General features: G+C 37.3%; 1 protein-coding gene across 1 annotated transcript in view; it reads right to left on the bottom strand.

Annotated features, from left to right (window-relative positions):
• Window positions 1-17510, bottom strand: part of LOC108717424 (laminin subunit alpha-4-like) — a 103622-nt gene that overhangs the window by 45547 nt on the left and 40565 nt on the right. The window contains 9 exon segments of the mRNA XM_041564625.1: window positions 1276-1417; window positions 4093-4241; window positions 4496-4612; window positions 4783-4979; window positions 5259-5426; window positions 6556-6667; window positions 10238-10348; window positions 11515-11666; window positions 15092-15184. Of these exon segments, the coding sequence (XP_041420559.1) occupies window positions 1276-1417; window positions 4093-4241; window positions 4496-4612; window positions 4783-4979; window positions 5259-5426; window positions 6556-6667; window positions 10238-10348; window positions 11515-11666; window positions 15092-15184 (1241 nt within the window).

Raw genomic sequence — 17510 nt, 5'->3', positions numbered from 1 at the left:
TCTTCAGTCAGATGGTAGAAGGGATCTGCAAGCTTTGAAACTTATCCTAAAAACTTTCATTAACACTACTTTGTTGTAACGTCTCCGTCTTCCACTTCAATCAAAATACCACTGAATTAAGTTAGCCAATTCTGTTTGTGCAAATTCCAAACATAAGTGAATGAAAAACTCCATATGCCAGAGTGAGAGAAAACTGTATCAGTATTTTAATACCCCCTAACAATCCAATCCAAGTATTTGAAATACCAGTGACATAATTTGATGTCAATGACAATTAGCTGAAGAGAAAACATTACTAATTGGACAGCTACTTCACCTTTCCCCACCTGTACCAGAAACATTTTTGGAACGTTAACAAGCAATAAAATAGGCGTGGCTTATGTGAAGATAGATATGATGAACTGCTAACAAAGAAGGCACGGCATTCAGCAAATGTATGTTTTGCCGACTGCACTCTAGAAGGGGTCACCACAACCAAATGTATGTAAAACATAACACTATACATCCCTGACACTCTATTTTTATAGATATGTTTATATAGTTTATTTTATTTGGATGCTGCCATTTCAGAGAATTGAAGTATTACTTTTTTCAGAGCTAACCTCTACTATTGAGAAGGATTGTTGTGTTGCAACAAATTGAAAAACTTAAAATACTAGTGCTATGCTATGAAAATATTCAGTTAAAGCATAAACCAAATAATAATTGCAATACATCTGAGTTTACCATAGCACTGTAATGGATTTATAGCAATGTTTGTATCCAGAATCAACAAATTTAAACTATCAGATCAGTGAACTAAACACAAAGGGGGTTATTTATTAAGCTCCAATTTTTTTCTGGTCAGACTTTTAAAGGGGAAAATACAATTTTTTTTCAGAATTTATTAAAGTCAGCTGGTGTTAAAAGTCAGACGAAAAAGTACTCCAACTCAGACCTGCCAAAAACATGTAAAAGTCAATGGCAGATGTCCTGTCAACAATTGGAAGATTTTCTGACTTGTGCTAGGTTTTTGAAAAAATCGTAGCTTTCTCGCTATTTTACAAAAGAATTGTAGGATTTGAGAGCAAAATCCTAAAAAATCGTAGGATTCAATATATTTTTACGATTTTATCATAACTTTTTACACACAAGAAAATTTATTGATAAATAGGGGGGAAAAGTCAATTTGGTCAGAAAAGTTTTCAGAAAATAGTGAGAACATTTTGGATTTTGATAAATAACCCCAAAATGTCAATATGACTATAATAAGTAAATGAAAGCATGGCAACTTACATCATTAACGCTTTCTGCTGTACCCAGTGCAATAAAAGATGTCTCATTAGCAGCTTCAATAATATTAACAATGCTCTCGTGGACATTAGAGGCATCAATGGCTTTTTGAACAAATCCATTTGCATCAATTCCCTTTAAGTTACTGAAAGGAAAAACATTACAACACAATGTACACAACTGACAAAAGGATGGTGCACTTTAGAACTGTGACAGGGGAATAACATATACTGTATGATTGGTATAGGTTACTGATTGGTATAGGTTACTGCAACAGTGCAAAATTGCAGTCTGTTGGTAAAAAATAATAGAAAAATATTACTGTCTGTTTAATTACCAGTTTTGCAATAATGCACTATGGCAAAATTATTCACCTGACAGACAAGGTGAAGAATTGTTTTCCCTCACAAGTCACACAAGCCCATGCTTTATTTATTTATTTTTATATTTGTGTTTTTATAAATAACACCTTCATTGTCTGGCGAATGCCAATAAATAACCCCTTCAGTGTCTGGCTAAAGCCAAACGTGAAAGCAAAAGTGTGGGCACCCCTTGCCAAATGGTATATTTAGTTAATATGATTTTGCATATTTGCAAATCTTATTGCACAGTTAAGGTGGCCATAGACGCAAAGATCCGCTCGTTTGGCGATGTCGTTTGGCGATAGAGCCGATCTATCCCCAATATGCCACTAACGGGCATGGCTATATCGGGGATAATCTGAACGTTCGGCCCTATGGCCGAACAATCGGATTACGATGAGAGCGCAATGGGCTCTGGCTGGACGGTCAGGACAAAATCAAACCTGTCCGATCGACCAAACGACTGATCTCAGCCGGATGAAAAATGTCGGGAATCTCCACACATGGTCTGAAAATCGCACGAATCCTCGATTCGTACGATAGGATCTTTGCGTCTATGGCCACCGTTACACTTTATTTCACACACACTTTAAAATCATGGGGAGTGTGCAGTAGTGTATGTGAACAATGTAATAAATTGCATCAATTCTGTGCTCTGCATTGCGTCTATTTTGAAGAACTTGTTTTTGTGTATTCATACATAACCGTTTTGGTGTCTGGCTAAAGCCAAAGCTGAGAGGCTTTGCAATGACTGGATTGGGGAGGCGGCCGTCATTGATCTGGAGAACCACACCCAAATAAAGCATCAATTGGCAATTTAACTTTTACTATGTTACAGAATGGCTTATTCTAAGCAAATTTTCAATTGGTCTTTTTTTTAGGTAGTTTTTTAATCATTTGTTTTCTTCGTCTGACTCTCAAGCTTTCAAACAGGGGTCACTGACCCCATCTAAAAAAAATAATGGTCTGTAAGGCTACAAATGTATTGTTACTTTTTATTACTCATCTTACTATTCAGTCTGTCTCCTATTCTTATTCCAGTCTATCCTATTCATAAATGTAAAACCACAAGTAACAAAAAATAAAAACCTACTGCAATTGCAAAATTTTGCAATTGTAAAATATCAACATCACACTAAACATTAATTTATAGGTGAACATCCCCTTTAACTGTTTCTAAAACATAGCACCTGATCACTCTTAGCCAAGGCACCTTGGTTTGCAGTGGTGTAAAATAAAACAATGAAAAATCAGTCTTTTCAGACAGGTTCATTGAGCAAGCCAGTCTATTTAGCCTATTGCTTTCTTAATATATTTTAAGTGGGTATTTAATAAAATCAAAAATATTCTTATTTTAGTAAAATAACTTCAACCAGACTCTCATCCACAATTTGACTTTATGTATATGTGAAAAAATTTGAACCATACAACTTTTTCGGATTATCGCCCGAAAACCACAAATTTTTTAGATTATATTACAAAACCCAGTGCAGATCATCTTCCAATTGTAAAAGGGACATCTGCCATTGACTTCGAAATAACCTCAGCAGGTTTGAGATGGAGTATTTTTTTTTCTGACTTTTACCAGCCACGGGGGATAATAAATCTAAAACATTTGAGTTTTTTTTTTCCCACAAAAAAATGGTGTTTTCCACTTTAAAACTCAGATGAGAAAAAAATCTTTAGTAAATAACTCCCTTAGTGTACGGAGTATTAGACTTCTGATTTTTTATGTTGACTGAAAGTAAAGTTCAGCGTGATTTGAACCCTATAATTAACACATACCTTTAGCTGCATCTTATTCTGGGGTATCTTTAGCAAGCTACAAACATGCTTCTGATTTGCCAGTGTATAGGATGGTAATGCTGCAGATATGCTGAAAGTTATACCATTTGCACACAACTGAAATAAGTAAAATGTGCACTACAACTTGGATGCAATTTATCAAGGTGGAAACAAGTTGTATCTGCAACATACATAGTGAATTCTGTGCAAATTTTTTTATCTGTGCAACAATACCGGGACCCTGACTGTGGCTATGGGCTTGACTCAGTCCCTCCTGCTTAAGGGCAAGCAAAGAAAATCTGGGAAACAGTGGCCCACTGCACTGGTAATTTAATTTTATAGGACTTTAAGACTTCTGATGGTGCCCCTGCTTTACACCTGCCAGGTACAGGGTCTCCGTTGTGCACTGCCTTGCTTTTCTTTGCGCCCACAAAATTGTGTGCATTTGAAAGATGCTTATAATTAGTATACACCTATGTGCATATTACAAACAGGCACAAACCTTTTGCACATGTTGTAGCATACTTGGTGTTACAGGCATGTGCAAAATTGTTTCCACTGATCACTCTGTTGAAAATGAGGTTCTACAAATGCTGTTATGGAAATATGTAACATTAAGCAGTATAGTCATTATATTTCTTTTATTTAACTCTCTGCAATTTTGCTCCCCTACCTGCTCAGCCCATTTGCTTCTCTTTGAAGGGTAAGAGAGTGATTCACAGCTTCTTCAACTATATTTTCAACATTGCGAGACAAATTTGCAAGTCTTTCTTTTAGTCCTGTGTAAGCTCCATCAACTTCAGCATGATGTCCAGTCATGTTCTATACAAAAACAAATCTAAAATTAAATCTCTGCCATTGCTTCAGATCCTAACAAAGCTGTGTGATTTTCCATTGGTTCGGTAATATAAAGTATGGTAAAGCAAATTATAGAAACATCCCAGACATTCCAGATAAATCTCATACTGTTACATATAAATTTAAAAGTTCAACTTTGGTTCTTTGAAACTGAATTGGATGTTACTGGAATAAGAATTGGCCAAGGAAGTTTTCCTTCCTTTTATTTAGTATATTACCTTGGTGATATCGCTGATGTTGGAAATAAGTTTGTGTGTGCCACTCAAAGTTATGTTGGACTGTGTCAATGATCCACTGACATTTTCCACTTCCTTATTCAGCTTTACTGTTTGAATCTATTAATAAGACAAAAAAATGTGAAACTGTGCAACATTGCAATTAATATAGCTTTTAAGGATGTCAATTATATGGTATATTCATTTTGTTTATACTGTTTGTGCCCATAGTTAGAGAAGTGATTTTTCCAAATTTTATTGTGCTATACAGGAAAGAGATTCCATCTTACATTAGACATTTGAAGCTTTCCAATGTTTGCCATATTCTTTTCTTTAGTTTGGTTGATGTGTTGGCGTGCTTCCTCCATTGCTTCATACAGATCTGCAAGTTCATTATCATATTCTGCAATTTTCTCGTTAACATTAGGAAGAAGAGATTGGGTGTTGTTTTGTACTTGCTGCCATTCATATAATATTTCAGTCCGCACTGAAAAAGAAAAAAATGAAAGAAATCATAAAGGAATCACTTTTATTTAAAGCAAGCTATGTTCAGCATTTAAAGTTAAAAACCAGACATGTATATATAACATGAATATATAAATATATGGCCTAATAAAGGAAACACCATCACCAACAAAAAAATCTTAGTTAGGTGCTAAGGTGACCTTACAACCGGGTACAATCTTTGTCAAATCAGCCCTTAGGCTGAACAGACATTACTGATAAGCAGTTGACTGGGACAGAGATCTAGACTCAGGTAACTCACACTACTCAACATATTCCTCCTCCTCTTGTAATGCAATCCTCTGTGTACTGAAGTTCAGATCTGCCATATCCTTAAGAATTTGCTCTGCTTGTTTAAGAGTTGTAACACGATCAGCCTTGCTCATGTCTCCATGCAACGATTCACAATATTCTAATTTGCCAAGTAGTTCTGCAAAGAGAATAATAAGATGGCTAAAGTTCTCTCCAGAGAGATTATATATGAATAAACTCACAAGTGCAGGTGCTTTGAAATGGACACAATGTAAAGCACATGTAGATGCAATTCAGTAAAGCACTTGCATCCAAACATACTCTTGCTCTACCACATGGTTGCCAATGCGTCCATCCTGCCTCTTCTGATGACTAGTCTATTACTGCCACCCTGGACCTGGTGGTAGCTTCATGGTTCTCACACTGCACTCTACAAGTGACTCAACCTCCACTCTTAAATTGCTCAGTGCAAATAGCACCCAATTTGTATAAAAACATACACATTTTGCACATTGTACTTGCATTCATAAATTATCCCTCAGGTCTAATAAGTTATACTGACCAATCAGCATTATACAGTACACCAGAAAATACTGTTTTATTGCAATGAGTTACAAAACTGGGAGTTTTCACATCCATCCTCAAAGTATCTACACCAATTAAACTTTTTTTGATTGTATATCATTAAAAAAATAATGATTAAAATGAGCACCAAGGAATTATTGTACAATAATAGAATAGACACTACAATTTCTGTATAAAGGTTAATCAAATAATCAAACATGTAATTACTAATATTTAGGGTTGCCACCCTTTTTAAAAAAAACATACTGGCTTTCCTATATTTTATCTTTCTTTTCTTGTGATAACATTGGCATCAAGCATACATTTTCACTGGCCAGGCTGGTAAAATAATGGCCAGGTATAAACAATATGTATGTATATAACATAAATATAAATATGTATAAACATATACAAGTTACCAACATATGCATACTATCTGATGGAAACATACTAACATGCAAAAAATTATCCCATCAGCATTTATCACTTCAGACAATTTCATAAGAGCCTTTGGCTTATGTGTTGGGTGACCAAATTAATACTGGGTCTTTCCTGTAAATGATAGTCCTATCTTAAATAGTCATTTAATGCTTTCTATGAATGTATTGTAATGATATAATTCATCTTTTTCATTCTCTCTGCAAAGCATTATTCCCCCAGTTTTCCCATTGGCCATATAAAATGCCATATAAATGTTGTATCAAACACAGTAGTTTGAAAAGCACTGAAAAAAAGTTGTTTACCTTGGATGCCATCTTCTATATCATTTACTTGTCCTGCAGTAAGCTTAGCCCGTTTCATGGTTTCCATGGTTTCTTTGTGAAACCGAGATTCTTTCATCTCAGCTAGATTTCCCTAGAAATGGCCAATGTCAACACTTCATGAGCTACATTGTGCATGATTATAGCAGAGACTCAGAGTACCAAAAACACAGCTGTAGATAATACAGTACAGACACAAGATAACATTATATATTTCTCGTCAGCTACAGTTTTTCAGCCCATGCTTTCCTGAAACATTCCCATCATGTAAAATGATTTTGATATAAAAAAATAAAAACAAAGCTTTCTCAGATTTTAAATATATATACTGTAATAGCACAGAGAAATCAGGGATGCACCAAATCCAGGAATCAGCCTTTTTGTTTGCAGGATTCATTTGAATCCAAGCTCCTAGCTGAATCAAATCCTTAAAATCATGTTACTTTTTATCACTAAACAAGGCCCATGGCAAATTCATTACCTTCAGCCAGCAGAAAAAAGCCAATAATGATTAGTTGCTATGAGCTACTGCCTATGAGCAAATTTGCCTAGTATTGATAAATTACTTTGGTCAGCATTTACTTATAACAGTGTTGCAAGAAATATTTAGCAGTGTAGTTGTTTGCTGGGCCTCCAGCTGATATCAACAATTACATTGTCGGAGTTTGCATCTTCTGGCTAATCCCAAAATGGATAAGGTCTGATGTAGGTCCATTAGATAGAGCCACACAGTGTGATCTAGTTATCCATGCAGCACCATAGTTTGTTTTGCTTTTTTCTTCTACCTGTAGAGACCCTGAGATTTGGGTGTATTTATCTCAGGCATTCCTCTTTAGTATTTGGACACCTAAGGGTCCTTTAGTTAACTCAGGCACCTATGTCCCTTGCTGGGTCCAAATTAGTTCATGGAGATTGTCCACTAGATGGCACTGTTTGTCAAAATAAAAGGGTTTAGCACCATGCGGTCTGGGTCTGTCCTGGGACTTTGCCTCAGTGTGAGGTACTACAGGTCCAAGTCTGCCGGAAAAGTTAGTGAAGCGTGAGATAGGGATAGTATTAGGGCTAGTCCACACGGGGAGATAGCGACGCGTTTGCGGTCGCGGCGACAAAGCGCCGCGACAGTCGCCGCGACCGGCGCAGGCGACAGTTTTGTATGGGCGCCTATGTAAAAACGCCTGTGCTAACCACACGAGGCGATGCGCTTTTCAACAGTCGCCTGAAAAAGCCTGGCGAGGCATTTTCAGGCGACTGTTGAAAAGCGCATCGCCTCGTGTGGTTAGCACAGGCGTTTTTACATAGGCGCCCATACAAAACTGTCGCCTGCGCCGGTCGCGGCGACTGTCGCGGCGCTTTGTCGCCGCGACCGCAAACGCGTCGCTATCTCCCCGTGTGGAATAGCCCTTACAGTAATAGTCGCTCTAGGAGTGAAAGTTAGCCCAGGGTAGCTAGAGAGCAGACGTGGCTCCAACGAGGAGAAATAGTGGGGTTAGGACCCCGTGGTATTTGAACCACTAGTGCAGGGACTACAGTGGGTGAGTTGAGGACCAGATAGGATACCAAGACCCAAGATCCCAGGCTGAATACAGTGGGTGAGGTGAGGATCAAGTCCGGTGCCAAGATACAAGACCCCATGCTGAGAAACCCATGCCTTAGTGCTCAACCATAAGGATAGTGCCAGTGAGAGTGGTAACTATTTCCCAAGTCTATTGTTGCTGTACCTTTGATATCTATTGAATATTAGCCCGTCTGTTGCACCTTGCCCCCTGGAGGGAATACTACTGTTTGAAGCTACTCTATGATTACTGTGAACATCGAAGTGCTTGTGAACCACAACCTTGCCACTGTTCTCTGTTAATAAACAAGTTATAGTTTACTGCAAAGAAATTGTCTGGCTGAATATCCTGCTGCATTGATCTACACCAGGTACCGGGAGTTGCAGGGAGTTGCACGGGTACACTGGGGGTCCAGGGCACACTACAAGCAGTTTTAGCCTGGTCACACACAGCCTTAATACACAGCAAAAGTACACTCAAGGGTGTGCTACATACCCATTTCTAACTTTTAAAGGTGATAACCATTTTAACTTTTTTTTTATTACTTACAGTATCTTACTATTCATTCCCTCTCCCATTCATATTCCATTCTCTTAATTAAACCACTGACTGGTTGGTAGAATAATTAGAACCCTGTCAACATGTAATTGCAAACTGTCTCTGAATATCATGGTCTACACATACCAAACTACTTTAAACCCAGTGATCCTCTGAGCCATATATATAAGTAAGATACAATAATTTGATATATATATATGTATGCACAAAATGTCTCTGTCTTAAATATATTGATAATGGAGGAGTGCAGAGGAATCTTGTATTTGTCTATATGTATTTTGTGGTCACACCCTCATTGCACCCCCGCCTAATGTTTTTAAAAACTAGTGGTGAGCACAACTTTCCCTTGTTTGTTATAGTTCTACAAGAGCAATGACCAGCTCCATGTTGTAGCTCCCACCCCCTCCAACTATAGTCAGGTGATCCCACTGGTGTCTAATAAAAGGGCAGCCAAGTTTGGGAGTTTTACTTTGAAAGCAGCTAGTAAGTTGCAGGTAAAACGTATTCGTCCCTTTTATAAAATGTATAATTAAACCATAGAATTCTTAATGAATCAGATGAAAATTGAGCATAGGACTGGCCAGATATGGGATGACTTTGACGTAGTTGGCCAGCTTAAATATATTGCAATATATGGACAAACAATCCCTGTTTTGTTTAAAGGGTAAGGCATTTTTCAGTAGCAGTATGCACAAAATGTCTCTGTCTTAAATATATTGATAATGGGTTGAGTGCAGAGGAATCTTGTATTTGTCTATATGTATTTTGTGGTCACACCCTCATTGCACCCCCGCCTAATGTTTTTAAAAACTAGTGGTGAGTACAACTTTCCCTTGTTTGTTATAGTTCTACAAGAGCAGTGACCAGCTCCATGTTGTAGCTCCAACCCCCTCCAACTATAGTCAGGTGATCCCACTGGTGTCTAATAAAAGGGCAGCCAAGTTTGGGAGTTTTACTTTGAAAGCAGCTAGTAAGTTGCAGGTAAAACGTATTTGTCCCTTTTATAAAATGTATAATTAAACCATAGAATTCTTAATGAATCAGATGAAAATTGAGCATAGGACTGGCCAGATATGGGATGACTTTGACGTAGTTGGCCAGCTTAAATATATTGCAATATATGGACAAACAATCCCTGTTTTGTTTAAAGGGTAAGGCATTTTTCAGTAGCAGTATGCACAAAATGTCTCTGTCTTAAATATATTGATAATGGGTTGAGTGCAGAGGAATCTTGTATTTGTCTATCTACAGTATATATATATATATATATATATATATATATATATATATATATATATATATATATATATATATATATATGTATATATATATATATATATATAAAAATATAATTAAGAGCACTCATGGGTATTGTGAAAAAGGCTTTTATTGGAGTATTACAATCTACCCCACATGTGGGGTAGATTGTAATACTCCAATAAAAGCCTTTTTCACAATACCCGTGAGTGCTCTTAACTATAATTTTATGTTATTTCCTGAAGAAGGGACTTGATTGATCGATGGTGAGTGCCGGTTTAACAAATAATACTTACTTTGTCTGCAAGCTTGTTTACATTGGTCTGGAGAGCTTCCGCTTTACTTTCTGCATTTTCAGTTATGAGATCTGTAAATACTGACTGATTGTTCTTCTCCTCTAGCATTTCCTTTAAATGGAATTACACAATTGCAATCACTAGAAATATAATTCTTTTATTTTAAACATAACTACAGGACATTATCAGCGGCACACACTGTGGCATGAATATTACGGGGTATGTAGATGAACCGCACCTCTCACCTTTCCTATGACTCTCCTGCCTTGGTGGTGCAGATCACCCTAGACGGTTAGCACATGTCAGTACAATGTGGATAAATTCTTAAAGAGAGTTGCACAGACACAATATGTGTTGCAGGTGGGGAGCTTACCCCTTTTATTGTGACCCCCTGTGCACACAGGTGGTCACAGTAAAAGGGGTAAGCTCCCCACCTGCAACACATATGATGTCTGTGCGACTCTCTTTAACAATTTATCCACAATGAATATGAGGGGGACATACCAAAAGTCGTAGGGTTGAGGTTTTAACTTGTAGACTCCTATTTAATCGTGAAACCACGACTAAACTCACTTTCTCTAAAACCACCAATGAAATAAATAATAAATTACATTTATTAAAAAATCCGAATTGAAAAAGCACAAATGGGAAAAGTCACAGAAAATCACAACTTTTTGGCACAATAACTATGAATCTACAGTGTTAAAAACACCCAAACACCAAGAATAAAAGAAAGATCTTCCAGATGTAAAAGAGGATTTTTGGAGTAAAAAAAACAAGACCTGAAAAAGTTTTGATTCAATAAATCGGCCCCCTAAGTATAAAACTTCAATCAGCTGTTCTTTCATTTGCAAATTATATGAAATCAGTAAACTCTCAAATTTACAAAACCCTCTGCCATAAGTGCTAGAGCACCAAGAGGCACAAAATCGCACCACTTTACCCCTTGGTGTTACATAGCACTGTGCGCAGCCTACTTCTTTCACTATGAACAAGGCATTAGTTTGAGAGCTGTGGACAGCATGTACTTACACATACAGGGATTTGATGCACCATGCGCCTGTTCAGAGGCTGCACTGCATATATTGTGCACTCAAAGCAGGGCAGGGTGCAAAACATGGCACTGAAAAACCATGAAAGCTTGGAACTATTGTTTGCATTTTGCACCCTGCTCCTCCCTTTGTTAATGACCCCGTAAAAATTTTAATTGCAATCACAATGTCATTTAACATTTTTAAATTTCCTACCAAAACAAACCAAAAAATGGTATCTCATACCGTAAGATGGATCAACGTGGAATTGATATAATTTAGATGTTTGTGAGCCATAACACCAGTTGATATGCTAAGTGCTGTAATCTTTGTTTCATCTGCTAGTGATGCAGCTATTTTGAGGTCATCAATTAAGTCCCATATACACTTATCACAATCTGAAAAAATATAGAGATTGCAGTTATTCCTAAACAAATGTACATTATATATTGCATTCCTTGAAGGAACATTTTACAGCTTTTTTATCATACTGTGTAAAAACACTGAAAAAATTGTGTAAATAACTGTGTTGTGAATTTATCAAGGTGTGTATTATTTTCCAATGTCAAAACAATACGGTAAGCATCAAGTGTAGGTTCCAACAAAGTCATTGGAAAAAACACAGTGGCTAAAACCTTTTTTGCCTTTACTTTCATGCCAGTTTTTTACACAGAAGTACATGATCACTGAAAATGAATACACAACTTGATAAAATACTTTTTTTTTACACAGCACGCCTGGTGATTTGTGGTCGCCTTTTTTAAAACAGTATGATAAATAGGCCCTATAATGTAATAAAAAGCTTTATGTTTGGCCGCATCTAGTAGCCCACAGCAACTAATTTAGATGTTTCTATTTAAACAGCTGACCGATAAATGCTACCTGCTACAGGTATGGGATCCGTTATCCAGAAACCCGCTATCCAGAAAGTTCCGAATTACGGAAAGGCGCTCTCCCATAGACTCCATTATAATCAAATAATCCAAATCTTTAAAAATGATTTCCTTTTTTCTCGGTAATAATAAAACGGTACCTTGTACTTGATCCCAACTAAGATATAATTAATACTTATTGGAAGCAGAACCAGCCTATTGGGTTTATTTAATATTTACATGATTTTCTAGTAGACTTAAGGTATGAAGATCCAAATTACAGAAAGATCTGTTATCCGGAAAACCTCAGGTCCCAAGCATTCTGGATAACAGGTCCCATACCTGTAATTAGTTACCAGACAGATAGCAAACTTAACACCATATTTTACATTACTCTTTTTCATTATAGGTAATAAAACAAGCACAATTTGCTCAGGCAGCAAGAATTACTTTTTAACAAAAATCCACTATGTGTGTGTGCGCAGGCAGGCTGATCCCATGCCTGTAAGTTCACGCATATACGCTGCGGAAGGCAGCAGGTCAGCTTTTATCTGCTGTCATATATACGCCAGTGGAAAAAACATGCCATTAGCTTGTAACTCTAGCTGAGTACTCTTGATATCCATGCTGCTAGGGATTTGTCTCAAAAGGGATTTTAAAAGAGGGTCTGCTTACTTGTTTATATTTTTTTAATATTCAAGTTTAATAGTAATAATAATATCTTATCCGCAAACTACTTATCCAGAAAGATCTGAATTACATGAAGGCCATATCCCAAATATCCCATTTTAAAAAAGATACATTTTGGGACTGTGCTGTTTATTAAGCATTCATATATGTAGAAGAAAACAAGCCAGTTATGCAGTGTGTACATTTTATACATAAGCCATTTCAAAGGACTGTTCTAGAAAACCCACTTGTAAGGGGCAAAATGGAACATGTTCATGTAATGGTTGAAGCTATATTAGTTGGCCACTAGGTGGCAGTGAGTCTTAAGGTTAAATTGTGAAATAAAGTTGGGCGAGTTGGGGAAATTAATAAGAGGAACAGGAAACGACGTGGCCATTCTTTTTGGCAGTCTTAGAGTGAGGCTGCTATCAGAGAGAGGTTAGGAGGAAAAGAGCTACCGCTATGCTATTGTAGAGAAGATATAGAAATAAAAGTTGGACTGGTTCACCGAAAGGTCTTCCATAATTTAATTTGTGTCTTAAGCTTACATTTGGAGTAGCAGGATGGAAGACTCTGAACGTGTGGCTTCAGGAACAGCCCACTTGCCAAATATGTGACTGACCTGGTGCTCGATTCACTGAACAGTGATACTAGCAAGGGAGTGCTTCAGCTACAAGCGACAGAAGTTGCAATAGCCACAGACCTCTGCATCTTATACCCCCAGTTTGTGGTTGCATTACAGGACCTCTGGAACAAGCTAATTAAAGTGGAGCCTGAACAGGATTGGGGAAAAAGCAGGTACACACAGACCAACTCAAATTGTGTGGTCCACCTGTCCCAAAGGACAGACTGTTGACAGAGTGAGAATGGCCCGAGAAGGCCCCAACCTCGGCACCGGTGGGACCGCTGATTATTTGGTGACCATTACCAACTGAGAGGGGTTGAGGTCGCCTACTGCAGCAGGCAGGCTTGAGGGTTTAGGACCGGGAGGGGTTGCAAAACCCACAATCGCCTTATAGGAGAAGTCACAAACAGAGAAACCGGAAGAGGTCCTACCAGGAGGTTGGGGTTTCCTGCATTAGAGGATCCTGTTCCACTGGAGTTTTGGACTTGAAGAGGAGGAACTAGAGGAGCCTGCTCCCAAGGAGGGGGATGCTCTGAACAGAGGTGATGGGGTTGGGGACCATCCTGATGGGCAAATGGATGGGACACAATCCAGTGTGGTCTACCAGCAAACAGCTGCCCACAAGGTCAACAGATTATAACTTGTAGAAATGGGTGTTGGTTAATGGTGTCTCTCCCACAGCAAGCCATTGTACCCAAGATGGGCTGGCAGGCCACTCAGATGAGAATGTTCTAGTTAATATGCAATGTTTATGGTAATTAAGTATGTGCAGGCGGTGTTTGAGGCGTAAATGATGAGAAACAGTTATGAAGATATATAAATAGTTTGGGTTATTGCTAGGTAAAGGTTAAACTGTTAGGCTGTGTTAACCTCAGTTTATTTTGCAGCAGCCATTGTGTCATTGCAGGTCTTAGGAGAGACTGCCGAAGATTATGTGAAATGTTATCTTGATGATGATGGAGAATGTGATTTCTGAATCGTGGTAATTGGCAGAAACAAGGATGTGTCTGGTTCACCACAGGGGGAATATAAGTGACAAAATTTTACTTTTTCATGCATTGGTGGAAGCATTAGTTGGCCACTAGGTGGCAGCGAGTCTTAAGGATAAAGTTAATAATAAAGTTGTGTTAAGTGGGGAAATTAATAAGAGGAACAGGAAACAAGGTGGCCATCCTTTTTGGCAATAGTAGAGACAGAGGTCACTATCAGGGAGAGAGATTAGGAGGAAAAGCTAATGCTAAACTGTTGTCCAGAAGATACAGAAATAAAAGTTAGACTGGGTCACTGAAAGGTCTTCCATAATTTGTATCTCAAGTTTACACACTGTAACTAAAAAAACTCTCAGATAGTTGCAAAATATATACCATTAATATCAATCTAAATATTTGTGAAACCTCCTTCTCTTTTAGATTAATTGATGATGTTATATATACTACACAAGATTACAGATTGTGCAATAACTTTATTGGATAGGTCATACAGCAGCTTTTATGATAACAGATGTCTTTGCCAAAACTCCCAATCTCTCTATAGAATTTGCAAGAAGAGCCAGATCATATAGCCAATAAGTATATTACATGTTCTCCACTGTTTCTCTTTGTACAGTTCAACCGTAAAGGCTTTAAAATCCTAATTTTTAAAATAGAATGACACTTACCAAATGAACAGTCTGAATTTGCTAGGGATTCTGGGTCCTCTAATAAACATTCCCCAGTTATATTGTTACATGGTCCTCCTCCACAGTCACATTCTATAAGACAAAACCATTTTAAAGTTTCATGTTATCTAAAACAAATACATCATCATTTATTATAAAGAAGTGCATATATTCACAATTATGTCTGATGTAAAGCATCTGTTTTACGCAATAACATTCCCTATTTTACAATGTCATCCAAATGGTTTTAATAGATGGTTTTTAAGGATATCTAGCAAGAACCCTGAAACTGGTCTTTCCTTTTCTCTAGCTACTTTTCTCTTTTGTTTGCAAGGGGAGGACAAAAAATTATCAAGGATAATTGAATATGCATTTTCATGTTGGCACTGCACTGCTTGTTCACTGCTGTTGAACTGTTATTCCTAAAAGTCAATTTTTTTAGGAAATATCAAATCCCACAGTACTGCTATTTATGGGGTGCTGCTTCTATATATGGTATTGTGCACCATGCAATCAATTTTATTCATAAAACATTAACAATACATCTTTTTTTAGCACAGCATGAATTAGTATTATTGTTTCAAGGACAATACATATTTTTTAAGTACAGCATAATTTCTACGAATACAGAAATAACTTTGTAATAACCAACAAGCACAACTGTCACTTTGTTTTACTGAACTGTATGAGGTGGTAGGCCTCTGGTGGGGCCCCAGGGTTTAAAAAAGGCTTTAGTTCTCTTTACCTGCAGAGTTGTGCTTTAAAGTTATACTTTGATGTTCTGTTAAGTGTATGCCACACAATAAATAATTGATGTAAATAAATAATATGATAAAAAAGATTACAAAATTATAAAATGCTTGTTGAAGACTATATATCTAATTTAACCACTGATTATCCATGCACAATTAACATTTGTGCCCTGTTTTAAGCATGATCTGTAAAATCTTATCAGCTCGTATGCATTAAATCCTCAATTTTAGGATCCACTCTAATACCAAATCCATGCATAACTCCCTGGTAAGGCCTTACCTTGAGTATGCAGTGCAGTTTTAGACTCCAGCCCTTAAAGGAATTGTTCAGTGTAAAAATAAAAACTGGGTAAATAGATAAGATAGGCTGTGCAAAATAAAAAATGTTTCTAATATAGTTAGTTAGCCAAATATGTAATGTATAAAGACTGGAATGTCTGGATGTCTAACATAACAGAACATAGCCCAACTTACTGCTTTTCAACTCTCTTGGTTTCCACTGACTGGTTACCCTGGTTACCAGGCAGTAACCAATCAGAGACTTGAAGGGGGGCCACATGGGTCATATCTGTTGCTTTTGAATCTGAGCTGCATGCTGAAGATCAATTGCAAACTCACTGAACAGATATGTACCATGTGGCCCCCCTTCAAGTCGCTGACTGACTCTTTTACTATTATGTTACACATCCAGTCACTCCAGTCTTTATACATTACATTTTTGGCTAACTAACTATATTAGAAACATTTTTTATTTTGCACAGCCTATCTATTTACACAGTTTTTATTTTCACGCTGAACTATTCCTCTAAGAAGCATATAAATGAGCTGGGGACAGTGCAGAGAAATGCAACTAAACTGGTAAAAATGACAGAAGATTTGACTGTTGAGGTTGGTGTTGTTTTCCCTGGAGAAAAGGTACTTGCGAGGGGACATAATGACTCTTTGCAAGTACATTAGAGAACATTATAGATTTAAAAGCTTATATAAAGGAGAAGGTGATGTTAGAAAATGAGGGGGCAGAAGTCTTATGGGTCGAGTTCTTCACCAATATTAAAGAGTCCAGCAAATTAATTGTAGGAGTATGCTATAGACCCACTAATGTAAGTGAGGAGGAGGAGGCTAAGCTCCTGATTAAAATAGAAAAGGCTTCTAGTTTGGATAAAGTAATGATAATGGGGGATTTTAATTACCCAGATATTGAATGGCGCAGCAGTACTGCCAGATTAGTTAATGGGAACCAGTTTATAAACTTGTTGCTTGACAATTTTATGGCACAGGTTGTTGTGGAGCCAACCAGAAAAAATGCTATTCTGGATCTAGAGATCTCTAATGACCCAGAACTTATAGCAAATGTGCAAGTCATTAAACCCCTGGGTAATAGTGACCATAATGTTATATCATTTGCTGTCTGGTGCAAAAAACAAATATACACTGGGGCAACAAAAACCATGATTTTCTGAAAAGCTAATTTTAGTGGCTTGAGGGCTGCTATTCAGAGCATTGATTGGGGCATTATGTTTTCAGATAAAAACACAGAAAATAAATGGTTGTCATTTAAAATTATATTAAACTGTTACTGTTCTCAATTTATTCCCTTAAAGGAGAAGGAAAGGTTAAAACTAAGTAAGCCTTATCAGAAAGGTCTATCTAAATATACCAGTAAACCC

Source organism: Xenopus laevis, chromosome 5S (genome assembly GCF_017654675.1).
Source record: "Xenopus laevis strain J_2021 chromosome 5S, Xenopus_laevis_v10.1, whole genome shotgun sequence".
NCBI classification, from domain to species: Eukaryota; Metazoa; Chordata; class Amphibia; order Anura; family Pipidae; genus Xenopus; species Xenopus laevis.
This window is presented reverse-complemented; position numbering and strand designations above follow the sequence as displayed.